This window comes from Channa argus, chromosome 22, assembly GCF_033026475.1.
Source record: "Channa argus isolate prfri chromosome 22, Channa argus male v1.0, whole genome shotgun sequence".
Taxonomy (NCBI): Eukaryota; Metazoa; Chordata; class Actinopteri; order Anabantiformes; family Channidae; genus Channa; species Channa argus.
In genome coordinates, this window is record NC_090218.1 from 7,266,202 (window position 1) to 7,291,612 (window position 25,411).

Consider the following 25,411-nt stretch of genomic DNA (forward strand, 5'->3'; position numbering starts at 1 on the left):
TGACTCTCTCATGAAACCCCGTCATATCAGTGCATAACATAAATACCTTTCTTTTTTAGTTATTCTAAACAATGTTTTCCTGATATTTTCTCCTGACACTGAGGGGCACGCTGGCACTGCAACAGATCAAGAGGGTCAAACCTGTCTGCTGAGTGGGCCATTACTTTTGCTTCTTCTCCTCATACCTTCCGTGCATTTCCTTCTTCGTAGTCCAGTGTCCTCCCACAGTCCAAAGACATGCAGTTCGGTCAGCTGGTGTGTGAGCAATGCAGTGGCAATCTGTGCCATGCCTTTAACTAAGTGTAAAGTAGAATCAGATCCAGCCTTGCTTTATGACCCGTATTTATTTTTTTTGTATGGATCCACAATGTTGACACTGTAACACTGTTAAAGTCTCAAATAGAAGAACAGGCAGATGTTGCATGAAAGCAAACAGATACACCGGCTTTGACCTGTGTATTTTCTGCAGTGTTGTTCTCACATGCAGTACCGCTTATTTTGATTGTGCTGTAGTAGTCCTCTTCAGATCACCAGCTGTCTGTTGGCGTCGTGTATGCATTTTCAGGGCTTTGAAATGACATCTTGGACTCGTTGCGGTTGTCATCACTTGCATAAAGTATGAGCAACTGCAGAGCTTCCATGTGAAATTCGGCAAGGTGTAAGTTTTTCACAGCGAACAAGTTGACTTGTGTCAGTAGGCTCAGGTGTTGCTGAAAACATTAAGAACGGTGGTGCTTTATCCAGGTGTCAAAGTAAACAACAGCAGCGAACCAGCAACAGGACGCCTGAACTGAAGTAGCTGAGTAAAATTCAGCTGTCATTCATTTTTTTTACACCTGTTACACCTTTTTACACCTGTGCACCTGCTGGGTCTTCATGAATGTTGGAACAAAGGACAACCTTAAACAAGCGCACACAGCATTTTGTCTGTTTTTGTCATTCAGTGTATTTTTAACTATTTTTTGTCTGTTTCTGATCATTTTCTGTTTATTTTTAGTTATTTTTTGTTTGTCTTTTGTTCATTTGCATCTTTGGTTTGGTTGTTGCATATCTCTTTGTGGTCGTTTTGTGTCCTTTAACTAAGTCCTTGAATCAGTGCCTGTGCCCATTTAGTCATTTATCCATTATGTCAGCAATGAGAGCATAGTTTGATGTTTGTCGAAAGGTGATTCATTTGGCAAAAGATTTGATATAAAATACCGGCTTATGGTGCTTTAAGATCTTCAAAAAGCAGCACAATCACTGTGTGTTTCTCTTTTATCCTTTCCTCACGGTTTCCGTTTTTAATATTTATGCATGTCACTCTAGTTTGAGTGTGCGTCTGTGTGCTGTTGCTGCGTGTTTGCCTTTGGATGTTCGACCAGTGAGCAGGTGGGACGGAGCGCTCAACCATAGCTCTGCAGTCAGCAGCTAGCTTGGCAGTGCAGTCAGCAGGTTTTGTCAGACTCCAACCAGCTAACCTCCTTTCACAGGCCAAGACCCACACGGTCCCAAAGCGTACTGCAAGACAACCCTGTTTTCTCTGTTTGATCTTCCAGTACCATTGCCTGAATGCACTCAGCCTCTCGGCAGCATAAAGGAGGAGGAGGGCTTTCTCTTCTTTTTCTGAAACGTAATTTTCTCTCACGCAACATTGCTCATCGCAGATCTTAAACATAATCTTAAACCTAAGCAGAAATGACTGTTTTGTTTGTCTGGTTGAATAATTAATTGTATAATTGACTGTTTGGTCATAAGAAGCACTCATTCCTTCTGACAGGACACAAGCCAGATTTATTGAGGAAAGTGTTTCTCTTTGATAGGAAAGTAGCCTATTTATTATTATGGGCTATTGGTGTTGCAGAGTAAGCTTAATGAGTAGCTAATGGACTGTGGGCTGAGGAGACATCAGCTGATGAAGTGGACAAGAATCCAATCATCAGCTTTTAGTGCACAGGTGTCTTTTTCTTGTGCTCATTATCTTTTCCTTGCTGTCCCTTCTGGCCTTTGTCACTCTCTTCTCACTTTCTTTGTTTGTTGCTGTGAACGTCAGAGCATCACAATGCATCTTTGTTTCGTAAATAGTGTATTTCCCTCTCATTGAGGCTTCTTTTGGATGAAGGGGAGGCAGAGACAGACAGAATGAACAGAAACAAGATGAACAGAATAAGACAGTCTCTTTGTCTTTCAAGATGTGCTTTATCTGACAGCAGAGTGACTTGTTTAGGTGGTGTGCCATAAATTTATCATTAAGCGAATCATTACCATCACTTTACGCTGTTTGAAAGCCTGTGGTCTAGAACTATTAAATTATTCAATACCAGTTTTTGTTACTTTTAACTGTGCTGGGGTCTGAATGAAATATCAATGGCATAGATTTTACAGACAATGGCCACCAGATCACGAACTTTGTAGAACCCATGAGTATTCACTTCGTGTCACCATGAGGTGGAGATGTCTTGAATGAAATGTCTTAAGACATATTAATGAACTATGGTAAAATTTGGTTATTCATGGTTCCCATTGGGATGAATTGTAGTGAGCGTTATGTCCTAACTCGCCCCCATCATACTTATCTGTGTTCAGCACTAACAAGAAGATGGTCAGCCAACCTAACTATTACCTGAAAAACATCAGCACCCACCATCATTTTTCCATATAATTGGACGGGGTAGTTTAAGATCAGTTGGTATAGCACCCACAGACTGCTGTCATGTTTGTAGTCTCAACTTTTTCTTTGTATTTTCTAAATCCGTGCCATCCTCTCCTACTCACCTGGCCACTCCATTCACGCTTTGCACTGACACAACTGCAGCCGATCTCCACTCTCTCTCAGCTGCAGTTAATACCATGATCAAGCGCCCACTATTCAAATACTCAGTCTGCAGTCACTTCTTGCTGTTTACTGTGATCATGCCATGTTTTGCAGTCCTCATGCTGTAACCATCACCCGTCAGGTCCCCCTGGTAACCCTGCCCCTGTCTTTGTGTGCCTCTTGCTCACCCTGCACCTTTGTGTCTGAACCACTGACACCCCAAGATTTTGAAATCTGCAGGGTCAGCAGTTTGATTTTTGGCTCCCACTGGGCACATGTCAAAGTGTCCTTAGAAAAAAAACACCGAACACCCAAATACAGTAGCAGCACCTTTTTAATGGCAGCAGCCCTAAATAATTACAATATGGAATCAAGAGTGTTTCAAAATAGACGGGTGGATATTAAAGGTATAAGTGAGGCATAATATATTTGCCAACCACAGAACTGATCTTAACATCTACAAACATGTAAAACTGTCTTTTAATAAAAGTAACTTCCTCATAAACAATCATCACATGAGCCCTTCATAAAAATAAATACTGTAAACTTCACCCTTAAATAAGATGTTTCCTGAGAAACAAGACCAAAGCCTTGTTTTCAACAAGGCTGAATAATCATACTACAAAGAAAATCCAACCTTGCCGACATTTGCGCTCTCACAGAATAATAAAATATGGAACATGTTTATAAAATTGACCTAATTTTAAAGAAAATGATGATGCCAGTGTTTGGATTATTATTTCCATGTCCTGCTGTGTATAGAAATATGTAAACTCCTAATTTTGAAAAATGTTAAGACTTGCTCTGAACATCCATCCATTCGTCCATGTAGCCAAAGCCATATTGGCACATATTTGTATCAGTGTAATCCCTCAGTTTGACTTTATGCTGGTTCCCCCTTTGTATTTTCCCCCCGCCTCCTCTTTGATCCATCCGTCCATCCTGATCACACTCTAGCAAATGCAGAGCAGCAACGAAATCCATCTCAAAACAGATGCAAACAGATAGAGGAAGACAGTGACCGGACAGCAGATGTGTGCTAGATGGACAGATCAGTAGCTTCACTGATACCTCCCCTGGGTCCCTCCCAGTCTTTCGCCCTCTTCCTCCTCATCCCTTTGCTTTGCTGTCTGCTTCCCTTTCTCCTCACATGTGATGCCTTCTCTCTGTTCAGCTTCTGCTAATCTCTCCCCTGACTCCCATCTTGCCTTTCTACTCGTTTCTCTGATGTCTCTTCTCAGCCTCATGTCTAAAATAATCCTCTCCTCTCTCTTTTTTCCCCACCAGAGAATTGAGCTATGTACATCATCTTTGACCTCTTTTGTAAAGAACCATTCAATTTAGTTCTGATTAAAAAAATTTAACACAGACACACAAATAGTTTGTCATCATGCATCAAAGCATTTCAGAAGCCATTTTGAGACAAAGGTTTTGCGTCCATTGTACTTTAAATCCCACGTTGTTTGGGATAATGTCTTTTCGACTCTCTTCATGCAGGTGCAGGTGCTCCAGAATTTAAATTGAACTAGCTTTACTCTTTTTTTTTTTCCTGCAAACCCTGACCCGTTTGAAACCTGTTTGTAATTTAGAAGTGAAATGTACCTGGAGCTTGTATTTTATCTGTATTAGTGTACGCTTAGCAATACAGGCGGTCACGGATGGCCTGGCTTTTTCTTTAGAAGAGACTTCAAGGACAAAGTGGGAAGCATTAACCGCTGTATCAGCTCAGCTGTGCAGCACTGGTTTATGCGTGTGTGTGTGTTTGTGTCCATGCATCAACATTCGCACAGTGGGTCAGTGTGCTGTGCTGTGTTTCCCTGCATGTTTTGCCCATCTGGCAGCTAAATCAGAAAGATGAGACAGTCAACATGTGTATCTGGCCTCCAGGAGTTTCTTGTTTCTTGCATCCATTTTCATTTATATTCCTTTTTTATTTATCTTGCTTTTGCCCCCCCCTTTTTTTTACTTGCCTGACCCTCTGCTTCAGCCACTGGCAGTAAACAAATAAATCATTATGTCCTGTCTTTCTGCCAGTTGTGTGTGTTTATGCCCGTGTTTGTCCAGGCCTCAAGGACTTCAGTCTAATGGGCTACAAATCACTGTTAACAGATGTAGAAAACCGTATTTAAATACTTCAGTATCTCAGATGAACTGCAGCTGAACCTGCCTCCCGATAAGCAGAAAGGAGGGCAAGGAGGAGGTTAATAAAGAATAAAACTGAGTGTGTAGAAGGAGTAAAGACGGGGACAAAAGGGAGGAGAAACAGCAAGATTTCATTTATTAATTAAATTGTATTTTATTTGTGTCCTGGAATTGTCTTTGCAGTTTGCTTTCTCTAAAAGCTGCTCTATATTTATTTCTTCTCCTAAATCTACAGTCTAAAGTTTAAACAATTACGTGTGACACAACCAAACACAGTAAACTCAAGCAATCTGACAGTATTTTTGAGAGCGATAAAAGCACTGATTGTAACCCTTATATGGAGGTGCCACATGATTGTGACTTATTAATCTACTGATTACAAACCAAATTTGAATGTGGCCTGAGTCATTCCTAAGATTCCAAGCATCATTTCAGTGATGCAACAGACATCTGTCTTGCTGGAGTCTTCTTGTACCGCGGCCTATGACTAAAAAAAGGCTGGGACTAGATGACTGTCTAGGTGGTCCTAAAAGTCAGACAAATACCTGTCTCTCTGCTACTGAACCAGCAAAAAAGATCACCTGTGCTGTGAAGGAAGTCACTTAGCTATCACAGCTGATCACCAAAAACTGTTCAGTTTGCGTCAACTCAGCACACACTAAATGCAGGCAACCCTCAGATTTTGGGAAGGCAGGTGGTGTCACGGAAGGTAAGAGTGAGTTCATGTGGGGTCAAAGGCTTTTCTTGATGGCTGACTGACAAGTCTTGACCTATTTCAACATTAGGCTTCAATCAACAAGTTCAAGTGGCTGCAAGAACATTTATCTCGACTGTCCATGAAAGATGCAAATGTCATGTGACAAGGAGGGAATAATGGATTGTAGCGGGAAGACTCCTCATACTCATTTGTATTCTGGGAGCTGTGGGCTGTGACATTTTCAGCTTCTATTGTTAATACAAATCTTTTTTTTTTTTTTGCAAATCTGCAAAATTAAATATGTCACGTGATGGCATTAGAAGATCTTTTACAGTTTGCATTCTGTGTAATTCTTGACAGATCCAATGGTTTTGAGAAGATTTTTGGCCTGATTTTATAGCTTCATCGTATACAGTATTTATAGGATGATCTACTTTATGATCTGTCTGTTAACGCACAGAGCATTTGCTGTAATATTTGTATACTATAAATAACTCCTGATGTTTGGGTATATACATGTAGGGCCCACCATAAATTAGCCTCTGCACTGCACTTGCTAAATTATGGCATAGTTCAACTAACTTTATGTTAGTTCTAAAACCTGAAATAAATTATTTTCCGTCTAAGAAACGTACCCTTGGAGCAAAGACTCTGCAGCAGTGCAGGTGACCATGTGATGCTGTACGTAGGCTCAGCTGTGCTTTGAGCTAAATACTAACAGCTGTGTGCTAACATGCTGATGTTTAGCAGGTAGGTGTTTGCAAGCTTTGTTAAAAAAGTAAATGAGTGCACACTTGCACAAGCGAGGCAAACAGCGTTGCTTGGTTTTTGTTAGACTGGCAGTAATCTCTTTTAAATTTTAGAACCCGATCCTCACTTCAGTTATTTTTTTAAAAAATTGGCCTCAGATTCAAAATCCACAAATACCAGAGGTCCCTGCAAAGAGTTCAAGTCTGAGCAGCTCCCTGTTTTTCCTGCACAACTTAATGATGACTGTGATGAATGCGTGAATGCTGTCAGCAGAGTTCAAAAAGATGAGAATGGGTGTTCGAGTCTGTGGGAGAACAAAAACTGTAGCATGTGTTTAACTTCATACTTTACATTCAATGCCTTTTGAATCCCGCTGGATGCCCACAAAGAAAAAAGGTTGATTTGTTGGACATAAGATCTGTCACATAAATCTCATGTGAGTGCAGCACTTTCACAGCAGACTCTGTGTGTATGTGTGTGACTGTAGCTGTTCCAGTGCGAAATGTTTCAGTCTCATTGAAACTGATAAAGGTCAGGCTGGCATTTAAAATTGTGCGACAGTGGCTTTTCCTCGACGAGAACACCACTCCAGACACGGAGAGGACAGGAAAACAAAAATACAAATGTACAGCAGTCCTCACGTTTGAGATGATGACCTAGTTTTTGATGACCTAGCTGATCAGAGGAGTATTTAGTTATATTCTGTTTGCAGGAAAGGACACAAGCATCATAGCTGTTTGAAAATTGTATAGATACAGTATAGATCTGTCTGAGGCAGGAGTCTGTGTATCAGCTCTATCCTGTTTACACTTTTTTTTTCTGGAGTATTCCTTTACAGACAGAGGGAACAATAAAACAGAAAATCTTACCGAAAGACTTACATTGTAATGTCCACACTATGACTATGACAAGTAATCAAGAATTTTAAGATTTAGTGTATGTCTCAACAGGATGTGATAAAATGTGTCAAAGACTTCAGCTTTACAGGGCTCTTTGAAAGGTAATCCGGCAGCTATGACAGGCAAAGTGGATCACATAAGTCCATTTTGCACAGCCCGACATGTGAGATGTGCTACAACTCTCGATTCTTTTAAACGAAGGCTAAAACCTTTTCCTTTTTATTAAAAATTTAACTATTTAACCATATTATGCATCGTACTGTAGATATTAATGAATTTTATTCAGAGCTTATTTTCATCTTCTGCTTTTAAATTTTAAGCCTTTTATATTCTCTTCATGCCAAGCATGTTCAACTTCGTTATGTGAGGAGACTATATAAATGTATTAAACTTGCCTCGCCTTGATTTAATATAACAACCTGGCTGTACTGCACTTAGAAAAAATGGAGCTTTTGGCAATAAGAGCACATTTGCATGGTCAGACCTGAGGCAAGAAAACACTTTTCTAAAACGCAGTTTAAATATATGAATATACGTGATTTGATTGTTCAAATGTTTTCCAAATGATTTAAATGTTTATGGCTTCAGGTTGACTTCAATAGACAAATCAATAGACAACTTGACTGCTTACTTTGCTCTACAGTATTTCTGTCTGTCTGATACGCTGGCTCGGATTAGATCAGATCCATTCACTCCGATGGGTTTAGAGCCATTAGCTTAATTAGAAAGCAGACATTGAATGCTTAATCTGTTGGCTGCCTTTCAGATGTCAAACTTATAGTATATATAGGCTGGTGCTGTACACTGGGCCAATGAATTAGAAATTGTATAATAATAATAATAGGTAATGGGTAAAGCAAGATAACAACAATGACAATTCACTTTGCCTACATTCATGAGGTCCATCTCTACGGTGGTGACATTATAAGAGGATTTCTCAAGTTGTGGCCACCAAATGGCATCTGCTCTCACAGAAACTATAAAACATAATTGATGGTAGACACGGGTAAGCTCCCCACCTCCCTGATAGGTGGACCAAATCATTGTTCAGCCTCTTGGAAACTGTCTAACCAAGTAGCAGAGTAGAGGCCTCCTCACCTTCAGCACGGCTGGACCAGAAGCAATCATTTGACTGAAGGACTATGCATTTGCGAAATATAAGCCATACATCATGCTGTCAGTATACAGAGTGTGTATCTGTGCGCATTTAGCCTCTTTGCCTGGATTTGAAACACAGAAATACACATACTTAATAAATAAGTATTTTGTGTAAACATGGTCGCAAAAGCAATAATGTGTAATAAGGCAGATTCAAAGATATATATTTATTTTTACGGACAGTGACACACACTGGATTTCTTCTACATATGTACAATCATGCACAGACAACCATAACATACTGTATAAATTAACCCACTAGATTGTTACTACGGTTCTAATCCCCCAAAAGCAGATTATAGTATTAACCCTCTAGAGGTCAGAAAGGGCAGCAGACTGTATTTTCAAAAAGCTCTACCACTTCAGCCAACACACACACACACACACACACACACCATGTTTTCTATTAGCTACACTTGAATGAGAAGCAGAAATCTTTAGATTAACACTGGTGCTTGTGTCAGTGCAAATTGATTTCTTGGGTTCCTTAATTACAGCAGCAGTTTTAATGTTATACAGAATACAATATTGATTAATGTATTGATCATACCATATATTTATTAGTTTAATTATAGACACGGAGTTGCTTTTAATCAGACTGTCAAGACTTGTAGTATTTTTAAATTCTAAAGATTGTGTGCATTTTGATCTTTCCACCCAGTGAGTGAATATACAGCATAAAGTACAGCTTTCGCTATGCTTCTTTAGTCTTCCTTGTATTTCTGAGAAATTAAGGGAATTCAATTCACTTCATTCTAATTCAGCTTTTTTTAAAATATTTTTCTGTTTAGTGTGTGGCTGTGACTTGGTGCACTCGGGTTTCTTCCACCAATCTGGCGAGTACATCTGTACAGAGGACTACCAGCGACTCTATGGCACCCAGTGTGACAGCTGTGAGCAGTACATCACTGGAGAGGTGGTATCTGCCCTGGGGAGGACGTACCACCCGCACTGTTTTGTATGCAGCATCTGCAGGTAGGGTAACGGTTCGTGTGTAGTTTTCAGACTTGGTCCAGATATGTAACAGACAAGTGAAAGACCAGTAAAGTTGGGAAAACAGGCTTCTGTTTTAAGAAAAAAAAAAATGGTGTAATCAAATTGAATGGACAGTGTGTAAGCAGTTTAAAGTATTTCTTGCAGTTTGCACACAACATTTCACTTCCCACCATCATTTACAGCTCCTTGTGTCCTCAGGAGTCCTGCTGGCAGCGTTCATCTGTAACTTGTGACAAAAACAACAAATGAGATTCTCACAGAGCCCCACATACTGTGGATTACAGACTTTGCAAGTCTGTTCACTCCCAACAGGTTTCTCCTTACAATGCCTGCATTACAATGTAAGGATGTAAGACTGCTGCCAAGACAATATAACCCCAAAACAAAATCATGTGCACATTATAGATGCATGTGACTGTGGTAGGATTGAGACAGTGTTAAGAATCACTGTCGGTGAACATTCAGTCAATCAGTCTTGTTACACAGAAGCTAATTAAAGGTTGCAGTGCATAGTGTGGATCACATCCCACATATCCTGGACTTTACTTCTCATAATGCAACTTGGTAATGTCTCTTTAGACCCTCCCTGCTTCCACAATACTATACATACACTGACATTATACAACTTCCACTGACTGTTTAGTATTCCTTATGAGGAGTAAGTATTACCTGCAGAAGTGTAGGTGTTTTTGAACTATAATTGCTACTACTAATTACTCTGACTGGAGTAAGGAATTGATGAAGGGTTTTTTACTTTTTTTGTAGCTGGCTCCTCTCTCTTTACGTTATTGGCTTTAGCTCAGAAACCATAAAACTAACTTGATCAAATTGAATGATGTGTGATTACTAAGCAGTACAGTTAATGCTCTGTGTAGAAAGACTAAAAATCCATTAGACGTACCGTTCATGAGATGGATCATTAGGTTTGAGTGCGCTTATGGTGAGAGTTTTTGGGCAGTTCCCCTGTGTCTGTGTTTGTATCTGTAGATACACATTGTTCTAATAACAGCTCTGCTGAAATGGAAGGTGAAGCTTATTCATTTTGAAGATGACGAAGTCAGCATATTGCTATAAAACAGTGTCTCCCAAATGACTTTTTTGTGACCCAACTCACACAACAACCTTTCTGAATGTGTGTAGATTCCATTAGTTTACTCAAAAGGAAGATGTGCAAACTAATACAGAACCAGGAGGTATATTGATATAATTATTTATTGTCTGTTATTGCTGTGCTAAGTTAAATCATTTGTAATTTCAACCTAGTCTTCTAGATATTATATTTACATAAATCCTTTTTTTAAACAGCATAAAAGATAGAGGAACCACATTTTAAGTAAACAAAAATATTGGAACAGATCATTTTAAAGTAAATGAAAGTTGATCACACATAATATTTAGTTACAGATCAGTAAATTTATTTGCAGTAAATGCATCAAGCTTGTGGCTCATTGATCTCATTGTTGGTTTCCAGGCTTTTGCTGTTGTTTCCTTCATTTCCATTATAAGAAGAGGTGGTTTTAATGTTTTGGCAACCCAGTTTAAGGTGGCCAACACATTAGAACCACCACTTCCTATAGTGCACTCCAGTACGACTCCACTATCCACTTTGATCTCAATAATAATAATAATTATGTTAATAAACACGTAGTAGCAGAATTATCACCTTTCTGACAGATTCAATCTAAAAACTGCTGTTGTATTAATTTACACAAGTGGTCATAATGTTATGCTGATTAGTGTATTTCAGGCATAATGGTATATTCTGATGTATAGCCATTGCTGTCTGCATACATACAGTAAATACTGTATCTTTAGCAGCTATGAGGTGAAATGCATGTCTGCTGCTGTGTTTCATCAGGATGCCCTGAAATGTTCTGTGTGTGTTCTCAGGAGTCCGTTCCCAATAGGTGACAGGGTGACATTCTGTGGAAAGAAGTGTGTGTGTCAGCAGTGCTCACACTCTCTTAGCAGCGACAAGCCTGTCAAGGTCCACGGACCAAGCTGTAAGACACACAAACACACACACACACACACACACAAACTCATTATGCCACACAAATGTACAGTGCATCTAGAAAGTATTCCCAGGGCTTAACTTTTTCCACATTTCGTTATGTTACAGCCTTATTTCCCAATTAATCCTCAAAATTCTACATGATACCCCATAATGACAACGTAAAAGACGTTTGTTTCAAATCTTTGCAAATTTATTACAAATAAAAGTACAAAAGAAAATCACATGTACATAAGTATTTACTGCCTTTGCTTCATACTTAGTTGAAGCACCTTTACCACCAATTACAGCCTCAAGTCTTTTTGAGTATGATGCTACAAACTTGGAATAGCTACTTTTGTGCAGTTTCTCACATTCTTTTTTTGCGGTAGCTCCATCAGGTAGGATGGGGAGCGTCGGTGCACAGCCATTTTCAGATCTCTCCAGAGCTGTTCTGATTGGTGCAGTGCTACAGAGATGGTTGTTCTTCTGGAAGGTTCTCTTCTCAACAGAAAAATGCTGAAGCTCTTTCAGAGTGACCATCAGGCTCTTGGTCACCTCCCTGAATAAGTCCCTTCTCTCTCAATCGTTCAGTTTCGCCGGCAGCCCACTTTAGGAAGAGTCCTGGAGGTTACAAACTCCAAGGAAACAGGATGCACCAGAGCTCAATTTTGAGTGTCATGGCAAAGGTGGTCAATACTTATGCACATGTGATTTATTTATTTATTGTTATTGTTTGGAGAAGTTTGAGGAAAATGATGACTTTAATTCATTTTAAAAAAAGGCTTTAACATAACAAAATGTGGAAAAGTTCAGTGCTGTGAGTACTTTCTGGATGTACTGTACTCTATACAGAATATGCAGATTCAAACCCCATTTACTGTGTTATGTGACCTACTGTGTCCACAACAAGTAATAATGAAGGAAGGGAGCTGTTGTATTTTTTATGAGTTCTGTTTTAGCACAAATTTTTGGCTGAACTGTAAAAGTAAGTATTTCTTTATATTACAAACTATTACTATACTATGTATAGAACCAATACATCCTTGGGAATACAATTGTATGATGATCTTTATTTGGAAATAGAACATAATTTTCCTTTTCTAACAAATATGAAAAACAGCACAAAGAAAACAACATCTAGATTCATTCATTGTAAATGATTCATTTTAATCCTCCTGACTTCCCCTCAGCCCAGATGGAGTTTCTATTAAATACACAATTTGGGAATACATGAATGTAGTTTCACATGTTAAGTAGTTTCTTGCTACAGTTGTGCTGGTCCATAGCTTTTGGTGAGTGTTGTCCAAACTGAAATAAATACATATTTTATATTGAGAACAAATGTAAAAACACGTAATTTCTTCACATATTAGATACTTTCATACTTGGGCTCTGGAAATCCTTGAAAATGCATGAAATTTAATGTGTTTTCAAGGTCTGAAATGTGCTTGAATTTTGGATATACTGCTTGTATATCTATGTACTGTATTTAACTGTATATCTTTCATAACAAATAGCAGTGCAACTGAATGGTTATTTCGTTTAGTTGGTGGATAAATAAACTAGACTAAAACTATAACTTACACCTGGGTCTCGCTTGTGCCTCTGCATGTGACTGATCGGTCAGTCTATTTTCATGTTTTTTTATTTCCCTTCCCCTCCCCAAGACACTGAGTCAGATATGACTGGGCCAACATGCCGGGAGGTTTTCGTTTTAATGAGCGCTCGCTCGAAAACAAAAAATATAAAGCATTGACAAGAACAGTTCAGCAAATGTTGTCCCACTGCATAACCAGGTTTACACATAGTTTGCAATCAGCAGTTTTTTGTCAAGCCTTAAATTGGTGTCTCATTTATTTTAAATGGCATGGCCAAAACAAAGCAAATTTTTGTTTTATTTGCCAGTGGCTTGCGTTGTTAATGCTGTGTTCCTTGTCAAATCAAGTTTGGCTGTGATTTGCACAATATACAAAAACAAATTTTCTAACTTTCACATTTAAGGAATTTATTGAAAATTACTTCTCAAGTGAGTGTGTATCTTCATTTCTTTTGCTATTAAGAAATGTATAATGTCATCTTTTTCAATAACTTTAAAAGTGAAAATCATTATTAGTATTTATCAATTTGTGGTAGAATCTAATTTACCACAGTTACAAAATGAAAAAAAAAAAAAGTCCCAGTAAAGCTGAATTAGAGTTATACCTTTAAGCTTCTGCATCAGACTTCTGCAGTTACATCAAGACTATTCTGGAGCTTTAGAAACAAGATTGTTTTCATGTGATTGAATTTAAACTACTCTTGTTTAGCGTAGTTTCCCTACGGGTGGAAAACAGCCTGCTGAATACTGAGAAACATGGCCACCTTCCCTGCAGCTACACACACACACACACACACACACACACACACACACACACACACACACACACACACACACACACAGACACACACACAGGAGGTGGCTTAGTGCTCCAGGTAGTCTCATAGCTTAGTTCTTGTAGCTCCATCTGGCCAAGATAGTTTGACTATCCTGACAGGACAGAGGGATGAGGAAGAGAGGAGATGGAAGAAAGAAGTGGACTGATGAGAAGTTGGCAGAGGAGAGGAGCAAGGACAGAAAAGAAGGATGATGAAAAAAACTTCATAGCTCTTATCTTCTGTGTTTTTTATTGCTTCATTTCCTGCCTCTCCTCTCCTCTAGATTGTGCAGGCTGTGGTGAAGAGATCAAACAGGGTCAGTCTTTGCTGGCTCTGGAGAGACAGTGGCACGTCAGTTGTTTTAAATGCCGAACATGCGGCTGTGCGCTCACTGGAGAGTACATCAGCAAGTAGGTGCCTTCATTCCCCATATGTACAGTTTTTTTGTGTGTGTTTTATTGAGCAAATATAAAAGATCTACCTAAGATATCCACACCCTCTCTTCTAATAAGCTATAAAGTTAGGTTAGTAAACCTCCTTAAAACAGGAGTTGGAATAGGATAAATAGCTGGACACTTTTTGAAGCAGCCATCAATCCATACATCCGGTAAATTAACTGAAACAAACCCTCAGCATTAATTCAGATGTTCATGTTTGCTAGTTATAAAGAAACTGAATATTGTATGAATCTCTTCTTTTGCTCTGTAGACTCAGGCATGGAAACAGATTGTTACAGGATAAAGCATAGTGAATCATAGTTTTCTTTCTGTCTCTTGCAGGGATGGCATACCTTACTGTGAGGTTGACTACCACACTCAGTTTGGGATCAGGTGTGAGAGCTGCAACAGTTATATCAGTGGCAGAGTACTTGAGGTGAGTGCATTTGCCCAGGTATATACAGTACATACTACTTTATGTGCTCATGAACATACAGAGAGTATGCCTCTCTCTGTTTCTGTTTGTATGTTTGTAGGAAAGATTTATGTGCATGTATGTAAGTGTGTGTGTGTGTTTGTCTGTCACTCTATTAAAAGCTGGTGAAAATGCAGCTGTCCCACTTTAAATGACTGAAGTGTTGACTGATTGAGCAGCTTTAGAAAACCAACAAAGCAACACCTTCCCATCTCCTCCAGCCAATTCCGTCTGTTTTGCTGTTTCTTATCATGTCTCTTCCCCATTTTCCGTTCCTCATTGTTTTCCCCTTTATTTCTTATCTTCAACCTGTTCCCATTTTTTCATTTGTACCATCTGCTTTGCTTCTTTTGGGCCTGTGCTTTATCTTCTTTGCTTATCCTTTCCTTCCTATTTCCTTCCTATGTCCTCTCCAGGCTGGAGGGAAGCACTACCACCCAAGCTGTGCCAGGTGTGCTCGCTGTCACATGATGTTCTTGGAAGGAGAGGAAATGTACCTAACAGGTGAGGCAAAAGAGGAGAGGATATGTAGGTATGTGATATTAGATGTCTGTGACCATACAAAGCATAAAAATGAACCTGTAGCATCTATTGAATTACATGTTTTCTGCAAGTATCCAGATGGCCCCAGTGTTTTTTCTGCATCTGTGCAAGGGGCTATTGGTGGGGGAAGAAGAGAAGGCAGGGCAGACGGAAGTAGAATACAACCACCTGATATATCACTGCTTTTAACAAAGGACTGTTATATGTGTTATTGATCTCACATACAGTATCACACTTGTAAACATGCACACACAATTGGATTTCATCTGGATCCACACAAAGGTCGATGTCAGGTTACTGAGTCTCATTATTCTGTACTGAAACTGACAGTAAATCTGAATTAGAACCAACTGCCAGTGGTAAATTGTAGTAAATAAAGTTAAAAGTCAATCATGGATTTGTGTATGTTGATATGGGAATCTACAGTAGATAAAATGTAGAGCAACTGCACAGAGTCCAGAGTCACCACTACCTTCTTCACCTCATTGACATTCTGCTGCTCTCCTGCTCACAGCCACCAGTAAAACTAAACTAAGCATTTGCATATATTGTACTTGAAGTCACTGTGTGTATGTGTGTGCGTGTGCGTGTGTGTGTACTTTGCACATTTTATTGCATGCACATTTGTGCATCTCCAAATGAATGCAGGTATGTGTGTGGGTGTTTGTGTATGAGTATAAGTGCATGTTTGGGTGTACGTACATGTGTGTGCATGTGTGTGAGCTTCACTAAACTGCCCCAAGGTTACATTCACTCCTTTTGATGACATCAGACATGTAGGAGGGCTGAGCAATCACCCTCACAAGACCCATTTAATTACGACACACTCCAACACATACACATGAAAGACATGCACACACACTCTTGGAATCAATCTCATGATGCATGTGGGGAATAAAAAGTGGTGTGTGTATGTGTTTTTTGTGTGTACAGTAGGAGTCTTGAAGAAATATATTGAATAGTTTGGTTGAATATTTCATCTTTAGCTTGATCCAGGGATAAAATAAGTTGATTATTTGTCCCTAATTATTACTAACAGGAAGAAAGTATCCAATTCTAAGAACTGCACCATTATTCTCAATATTTGTGCTGTGTCTTTAGTAGTAGGTCATGCTCGAACCTGCAGATTTAGAGCTGCAACCAAAAATGTCCGACTGTTCCTTTACTTTTTTAACAAATCAATTGTAAATTGTTAATAATAGAAGCTTTAACAATGAAATACTTGATTAGAATTAAGACATTAATTTACGCAACTAGGCAAATCATACGATTGTCATCATTAAATTTTCGATTTATTGACTAATAGATCGATCATCTGTTGGATTTTATCAAACCACCTGAGAAAATTCTGAAGTCAATTTATATATTTTGAGCATTTATACTTAACATGACTATTTTTGTTTAATTCAACAGAGATAAACAGATAATATTGTAAGTTTAATTGACTAACTGTGTCTAAGAAGATATTTGGGTTTTGGTAGAATCAGATTAGACTTTTTTTAGTACTATAGTAGGTAGTGGTTCAAATGCATTCATTGACTCACTCACTTTTTTACCTCATCTTACTCTCAATAAAGACAATTATGATAAAAGGAGGCATACAGTATTTATCTGAATGGTAACAGACTCATATCTGTGCTGTTCTCATGGCAGCAAGATCCAGCAAAGAGCAAAACTGCCTCAAGCCAATTGAATTTCTGCTGCATGATAAGAGTTAGAATTTCAAATGGCATAAGCACAAATATCAACATTGCTTTTCATAGATTTCTACTCTGGCTGCTTTCATCCCTTATTTTGAATATCACAGCACGTTTGATCCACTGATTAACCCGTTCTTGCATAAAATTGAGAAAATGTGAGAAATAAATATCTGTTTAAATGAAACGGATAGGAGACAGACAACGAATGACTGAATACAATTATTCGGGGGCAAATTTCAGGCAGCTAATTTTCCCTGAACCGATGTGCAGTACAGCAGTGTTTTGGACTGAATTCCTTTTTTCTGCACCTTTTAAGATTCTCCTCATCCAGGAGATAAAGCATCTCAAGTCCAAGGCCATACTTTCTGTTCAGCAGCAGAGTTGAGGAGTGTGGGTGGGACGGGGGTGCACTGAATCACCACGCATGGCTTCTGTCGACAGTATTGATTTTGTGTGCACATGTTTGTGAGAGTGTGTGTGAGATCATTGTGTTGGTCTGTTTGTGTGTATCCTGCTTCTTTATTCCTCTTGATCTGTGCTAGTTTGTGCATGTGCTTATGTATGTGTGTTTGTGTGTGTGTGTGTGTGCGTGTGTGAAGGTCAAATTTATGGTGTTGATAGTGGTTGTATATTAGATTCATGATCAGCTAACTGAGCTCATTCAGCTGTCCTGTGTTGCCCTGAGGCCTGAGGAAACCATCCAGAGTGTGCATGTTTTCTGACCGGATGTTTTATCATCATTATGGCTATCAGATCCACATGCATATAACATCCTGACATTAGTGGTTTATTGTTATGAATAAGTCCGGCTGTAAAAGCCTTCATTCATTCCTGCCTCTTCTGCTCTTCCTCCTCTCTCCATCTTGTTTCCATTCACTCCCTTGTTTTCTTTGTATGTTTAAATTTCTTTTTACCCTCTTCCCACAAGACAGTTGCTTTATTCCTCTTTGACCGGCCTAAATTTCTCTTGTTCGAATGACTTCAACAAGAAAAACATATTCTTGTTCAAGCTTTTGTGCACAGAGCATGCAATAATTGTGCAGTGATAAATAATAGCACATGAAGGTAACATAACAGGTAGTGCTGAACTTACTGTCTTACTGGTGTCTTTTTTCTTGTTCTCATGGCAATGCACACAGTAGATGCTGAGATTTTTTAGGCTGAAACAAAGTTTTGGACTGACCAGCATTGCTATCCCTAGAGCTAGACAGCAAGCAAAGCTACAGTAAATATCCTTCCTCAGTGTTTATCTGTGTGGGGAAACAAGAAGACTTACATCTTCTGTCCTCACACCAGACAATCCACTTCCACAGGGCTTGCATCCTCCCTTCTGTGTGTGTGTGTGTGTGTGTGTGTGCGTGTGCGCAGTTGATTGATGTTGATGCACTTGAGTAAGGCTGATCTACTCTTCATAGGATCCCATAAAGCTGGCTGCTGCCCACACACAATAAACAAAATAAACTGAGCTAAAAGTGTGTGTGTGTGTGTGTGTGTGTGATTTTTGCAGGTTCAGAGGTTTGGCACCCCATGTGTAAAGAAGCAGCTCGACTGGAGAGAAAACTGAGGGTGAGTGATACTCAAAATACCTACAACTCCCTGGCCCACTATCTGTTTCTCTTTCCGTCCTCTCTGTGCTTCTCTCTCAACTCATTCTCGGCCACAGTACATAATTTTGTGTCTTATAAGTGGAATTGTTTAAGGTCTTTCTGTCTAGTTCCGTTTTTATGTCCCACCCTTAATGAATACAGTGCTTTTTCATATGTCTGCCTGCCAGAAAGTGTTAATGAAAATGCAAATACAATGTAGGTTTATCACATGAGGACAGAAGAAGTTGACCTCCCCATCTTATACTTACTATACTTACTTTTCTCCATTCTTAATCAAATCTTTGTACTGTACACCTGATTTACTGTAAGTCTATTTATCCATCTATTGTCTTGACCCTCTAACGCTTTGTTTGGAAGGTTGTATAATGACTCATCATAAACAATTATCTCATATATGGGACTTGCACAAGCAAAGTTAAATTTCAGGCTCTTAAACTGCAGTTCAGGTAATACTGTGACTTTCAACATGATGTCTGGCCAACAGGATTTTATCTGTAAGGTCCACCTGACATCTGAAAACAAATCAGTGATAATGAGTTTTACAGGTGCACAGTAGGTATATGGATGGAGTCTTTATCATAATTAAAATGTAATTACATGTGGTGAAACTAGCTGTGGTATTTGAGTTACCTTCACTTTGACCTTAGCCTCTGACTCTTACATTTGTCCCACCAGCTGAGACGTACCTCTGAGACGGCATCCATTTCTCCTCCAGGCTCCTCTCCTCTCTTTGGCTCTCCTCACCGGCTCATCTGTGTGAGTAACTGTCATCTCCATGGATACACCGACACCACTATGGCTGCATCCTCAGCTGTCGCTGTCACAGCTGTCAATCAAATGAAAACGACAGCACAGTCTCCCTGAAGCTCAGTCCATCTCTAAGCTGACTTTGTTGTCTCTTTGTCTCACCCACCATCTGTCTCTCTGCTTCACTGCAATACTGCGTACAGTATACTGGGGTGTCTTAAGCGCTCTAATGTGTAATAAAAGCCCACCACAACAACATCAACAAGAATAATAATACTAATAAGACCTTCTATTGCAAACCAAAATGAAAAGTAAATAAAAAAAAGTCGCTCTTGACTCTCCCACAGGGTCAGAACTCTAACAGAGCAAATACTTTTTCATATTCTATAACTTATAGGAAATTGGTCTTGTTTTTACATTACTGTTAGAAAACTAATCTAATCAACTCTTCAAAGTTTTCTATTTGTCAGCCTTGTTTCCTGCCTGTGCGTGTGTGTTTTTGTGGAATAGGGGTTTTTCTATTTTTCATTCTGCATTGCTATTTATGTCTACTGGTCTATTTATGAATCAGTTTCCATTTGCTGTCTCTCCCTCCATCTGTATCTCTCTCTCTCTCTCTCTCTCAAAGTCTAAGGCTGACAGTGATGTTTTAGACTATAAGCAGCTGTCAGCTCTGCCCAGGGTCAAAGCCTTATATGACATCCAGCGGCCTGACATCATCCCTTATCAGGCCGACCACACACACCTCTCAGATGAAACTCTGGAGGGTTACAGCTGTGGACAGGTATGCACTCAAACACAATCAATCAATACACAATCAATAATGAAAGTAGAAAAACAGTTTTAGTTGATTCCGAGTTCCACAAACATTAGACAAAAAAGAACCTGGCCATGACTTGTCATTCATAATTAATAATATTTGTATTTTCTCTTTCTCCAGTCGTTGGGCTCCTTGTCACCATATACTAATGTAAGTACCCCAAATCTACTCACTCCAGACGTACCTGTATAGTTTATTTTAAAATAGTGGCTGAACTCAGAAAAGAAAATTTACGTCGGTTCATGCAGTCAGTACTCAATACTCAATACTTCAATACTGAAGATCAAATGATGAATGTGAGACGAAAGTTAACCACTTTCCTGGCATTTGCATATATTCAACAATCTAGAACATATCACCTTTTGTATCAAAGGACCCAAACCTGAAGTGAGGAAAAGTCCTGTGCGATTGATTGTTCAAACAGTAAAAAGCTCTGAAAGACGTCCCACGGTTGTTTGCTAGCAAGGAAAGGAAAAGAAACTGTGCATCTGAATTAGTTTGCTGTCTACAGTGTACTCTGAAAACTAGTGTAAACACTCACCCATTGCTCACAGTGTAACCTGCTAACATATTTATGTGTTTGCTGTGTGAACGCACTGAAGAGGACCGTTTGCAGCAATGCACACCATAGATTATTGAGCTGCTCTTGGAAATTGAAGGTCTTTTGAAATCACAATCACCGCATTTAGTAAATGAAAGAACATTCCTCTGAGACACCATCTCTCTCCCTTCCTCTCCAGGATCTTTTTGACAGTGTGGAGGTGAGAACGAGGCGTTCCTCCAGCTCCACCTTCCCCGACTCTCCTGCACACAATCGCCACAGAGGCTCCCCGTTGCAATATTACCTCCCTGGTGATGCATCCATTCATGCTTAAATACACACACGCACGCACACACACACACACACATTGAAAGCATAAGGATAGATGAACAGGGTTTGTATGGGTGAAATCCTTGAAAATGCTTGAATTTATTGATGTGTTTTCAGGGCCTTAAATGTGCTTGAAGTTTGGAAAAAGGGCTTGGAAATGCTAAGTCGCTGTGCGGCTGAGTAGTTAGTTTGTCCGTTTAATGAGCTAAAGGGAAAAGAAGGTTTTCACATGGTTTAAAATCAGCTGTTTTTTCTCAGGCCTTAATTTGGTTTCTCATTCATTTTAAATAGCTTGGCCAAAACATTAGAACCATTTTATAATATGATGCACAGTACGAGTTAACCCCCACCTATGACCTCAATAATAAACACATGGCAGAGTTATCACTTTTGACACTTTCAACAAAAAACAAATGCAGAAATTTTTACTTTGTAAAGTAGAATGGCAGAGGTGTTGTATTAGATTGTATTGAATTGCACAGGGAGTCATAATGTAATGCATAATAAGTGTGAAAGGGAATTGTTGTTGACAAAGACAAATACATTTTTATGAACACATTCATTGAAAATTATTTTTCAACTTAATGTGTTTGTTTCAATTTATTCTATTATAAAATTAATTTTGGTTGTTTATAGCATCTTTTTAAAATAGGATTTTAAAGGTGATAATCGTGTCGTTTTTCAGTATTTATTTGTTTGTGCAAATATCTAATTTACCACAGGCATTAAGTGCTGGAAAAGGTTGGAAATTGGCCTTGAAAGGGCTTAAATTTGACTTTTTAAAAGGTGTATGAACCCTGGATAAAGTAGCTCTTTGAGCGCCCCTAACACAAGCAACACACATGTTGTTCTGTCTGTCATTTGAGGCTGTGGGCCGTTCTGTCGCTCATGCTTTGGTTTCTCTCACTGTGATTGGCTGCACTCACTCCAGGCGGTGAGAGTGGCAGAAGTTCACCATATTACAGTCAGCCAGAGCCTAGGTGTGCCACACCCACCAACACCACTTTGCAAGCCCCCAAGCATTTCCATGTGCCAGGTAGGCTGTCGCCTGTAACTCTAAACTCTGACCTGTTTACTAACCCCAATGAACCTGTGTCAGATCAAACCAACCTGCCAGTACCTCACCAGTAATAATCTACCAGACCCTTAACCCACATCATGACACCACAACTGCTGCTTATAACAAATGCACAGGCATCTACCTGATTGTAGTAGTTTGACACTTAACATTATTGTTAGGGCTGAAACAATTGGTCAAGTGAATATAAATGTTTAGTACTTAATCTGTGAGTTCAGGGTCGCCACGGTGGATTATTTTGTCCGCATTTTGATCCGCATCCTGACACAACCCTACTCAATTTCCACCGGGCTTGGGACAGGCACTGCATGGCTGGGATGTGGCTGTTGGGGGTTCAGTGTCTTGCCCAGGGACACTTCGATCATGTGGTCGGAGAGACCGGGGCTCCAAGACTCAGGCCCTTAACTCACCTAAAGATTAAAGTTTGTTATAAATTTTTTATAAATGAATAAAAGATTACTGAAAGATTTGCTGATAATAAAAACTGATTGTGATGTTGACTTGTTCTAATGAGGAGTCTAGTGGGGAGTCTCTGCCTAATTTAGCTTCCTGAACTGGAGTTCTTGTACAACATATGAGCACTTTAATCTAACAACTAATCCCAGTTCATTTTATTTAAACTTTCTGCCTTCCACTTTATCAAGTTAATGCCTCCGCCTCTGAATGTTCCACTGCGTCTTTGTTCACCTCCCTTTAAATGGCCTTTACTTTTCACTGCAAGCTGTGCATTTGGTTTCACTCCATCATTTCCTTCTCCTGCCTTCAGTCCATTTTTCTCCGCATGTTCCTGCTCTCTGGTTTCTCCCAGGCTGTTTTTTTTTTTTTTACCCTGCCAGACCTCCCCTCATGCTTTTCGACACTGAGAAAAATGTATGTGGTGGATGCTTTTATACAAAGTGCTTTAAAGTATCACGCCTGCGTATAAATTTAGCATGGAAGCCCTTGGGAGATAAACCTCAAATTTGGGGGCATTTGCAGCATGCTCTGTGTCGTATTTGGAAGTATTTTTATGTTTGTTGTGTTATTTGTTGCTATACTTTTGCTGTTACATGTGGTTTGTGGTGCTCCTCCCACACTTTAAACTGAATGAAAATATAGTAAACTAAACAAAATTAGGGTTATAAGGTGCAATGTGCTTCTGTCATTTCTGTTTCTTCATTTTCGCTTTTGTTTCTTTTTCTTTCCTTCTATTCACCCTTCAACTGCTCTCCCCCCTCTTCTTTCTTCGTGTGCCATCTGCTGCTCTTTGCTGTAATAAGCCTGTGACTCCACTGTATATTAATAAGCTCCTTCTGCATGTCAGTCAGGTTGTCTGGATGCACGGCACCGCCTCCGTTGTAGCAGTTTATTACCTGTGCTGTCAGCTTTACGTTCAAGACACTGAAAATGTGTACAACTAATGTGTTGGGACAGGATGAAAAAGAAACTCAGGATTATTCATCCTCTCTATTCTTCTGCTGTCTCCCTTTGTATCTTTCTGCCACTAACCCTCTTTTTCTTTTTGATCTCAGCTACTGAGGAAACCAACATCTACAGGAAACCCCCCATCTATAAGAGAAAAGGTTAGCAGATTCCTCACAAGGCTGTGCTTTTTTTATCTTTTTTGTCAGACTGTCTACCTCCTGGCCAATTGGTTACAACATACATTATCAATGCATTAATCTTACTTCTGTTTGACCATCTTATTGAATCTGTTACAGAAAAGATCTGAACCACCGCAAAGCTGAATGATAGTTTCTTTCAACCTAACATCTGGTGCCTCTCACATTTCAGTCCTCCACTCTTCTCTCAAAAGGGAAGTAGTCAGAGCAATAGAAAGCAATTTCCTCAACAAGCCTCTCTGACTGCAGTTTCAGCAATTGCTGATTTTATGGAGTGCCGCTGGATAATCTGAATACAGGGTCAGACTGGTGTTTCCGAAATCATTACAGCTAACTGTGTTAACTGACCTGAAGATTTTTCTGTTAATATTCACCATAACAGTTCCGATTATTTAGATAATAACAGTACCAGTGCTGAAATAAGTGGCCATCCTAATATTTACTCTCATTTATTAATAGAAAACCTAGATAGACATAATAAGCTCTAACTTTTGTAATGTGTTGTATTATTATAAATATGGCTTTCTGAGTGCTGATCAGATGAAACAAAATTACACTGAAAATACTAAAGTGAACTAAACCAATAATGGAAATGTAGACTTTTTTTGAACAATTATCATGTTCCTTTGAATTACTTTTTTAACTATGGTGATGTGATGTGCTGTGCTTGGTGTCAGCCCCAATAATGACTTTAGTCAGTGGACTGAAGTGGGCACATCATGCCCCTCATTATCTGTAGGTTCCCAAATGAGGACAACGAAGTTACAAACTAAAGAGACGAGGGCTGCGAATGTGAGTTTTGATAGTTGGAGCCACATCAGAAGGGACATTTATACACGTTCAGGTGGGGAAGTAAAGCCTAAAGAAGCACTGCCACATGCTCAGAGTATACTGTATAGGTGATCCATCAGTGCTCTTATGACATGTCAGACAGAGTTACAGGTCCTCACAAGCACCTCTGGATGATTTACACTGTGCTACAAACTGCTGACAAACCTCTATCTTCATACTGAAGAGGCAATCTGTGATCTTGGCTGTGTGCAAGAATTTAAATCTACTGAATCACTTGTAGAGCTGTGTTCATATTAAGGCAAACTACCATCCTCACATTTTTATACTGTACATTTAGTACCATGATGTATATCATAGTAAAAAGCTTTTTTTTTTAGGCTGCCTCTAGGTGCTTGGTTATATTGCCAAGAGGGACCATGGAGAAAGACAGTACTGTATCTTAGAACAACAGCTATATTCAGAGGACTGGTTTTGCCCCATTTGTCTAAGTATCACATTTAAATGTAAAATTGTTTCTGGCATCAGGCTGTATGTGGTTGCCTTTAATAGAGACCCGTATGTGTAGCATCCGTTCTGCATGTTGCACATGAAAGAAACATTTGTTAAATTGAATTGTGTGGTGTAAGTCTGTTTTCCAAGGACCAAAAGTCACATCTATTCATGTGCAGCACCAGTCGAAATATAGTTTGACCTTTGCGTCATATCTTCTTTTATCTTTACTGCAACCAATAAAAGCCAAAATGTCAGAGAGAAGTTTTCATTCTCTCAAGGAACATACAAGCCCATCTTTGTTTTTACGCACAAGTTAAACATTTGCGCTATTTCTTTAGTTTTGCCTCACGGCTAGATGGCTCTTAGTTCAAATCCACCTGCTGGCTGTGGCTGGCTGATGT

The 25,411-nt window shown here is 39.3% G+C and overlaps 1 protein-coding gene across 2 annotated transcripts in view; it reads left to right on the top strand.

Moving 5' to 3' along the window:
- The window catches only part of LOC137108067 (actin-binding LIM protein 3-like), a 41,482-nt gene that overhangs the window by 3,602 nt on the left and 12,469 nt on the right, over positions 1-25,411 (top strand). Inside the window, exons 3-14 of one of the 2 annotated variants that reach the window (XM_067492345.1) lie at positions 9,232-9,415; positions 11,327-11,439; positions 14,131-14,257; positions 14,627-14,720; positions 15,176-15,263; positions 18,510-18,568; positions 19,285-19,365; positions 19,985-20,140; positions 20,297-20,326; positions 20,917-21,028; positions 21,979-22,083; positions 23,637-23,687. In XM_067492345.1, the coding sequence (XP_067348446.1) occupies positions 9,232-9,415; positions 11,327-11,439; positions 14,131-14,257; positions 14,627-14,720; positions 15,176-15,263; positions 18,510-18,568; positions 19,285-19,365; positions 19,985-20,140; positions 20,297-20,326; positions 20,917-21,028; positions 21,979-22,083; positions 23,637-23,687 (1,200 nt within the window). The remainder of the gene's footprint in view (positions 1-9,231; positions 9,416-11,326; positions 11,440-14,130; positions 14,258-14,626; positions 14,721-15,175; positions 15,264-18,509; positions 18,569-19,284; positions 19,366-19,984; positions 20,141-20,296; positions 20,327-20,916; positions 21,029-21,978; positions 22,084-23,636; positions 23,688-25,411) is intronic. The other variant, XM_067492343.1, reaches the window with a different exon arrangement.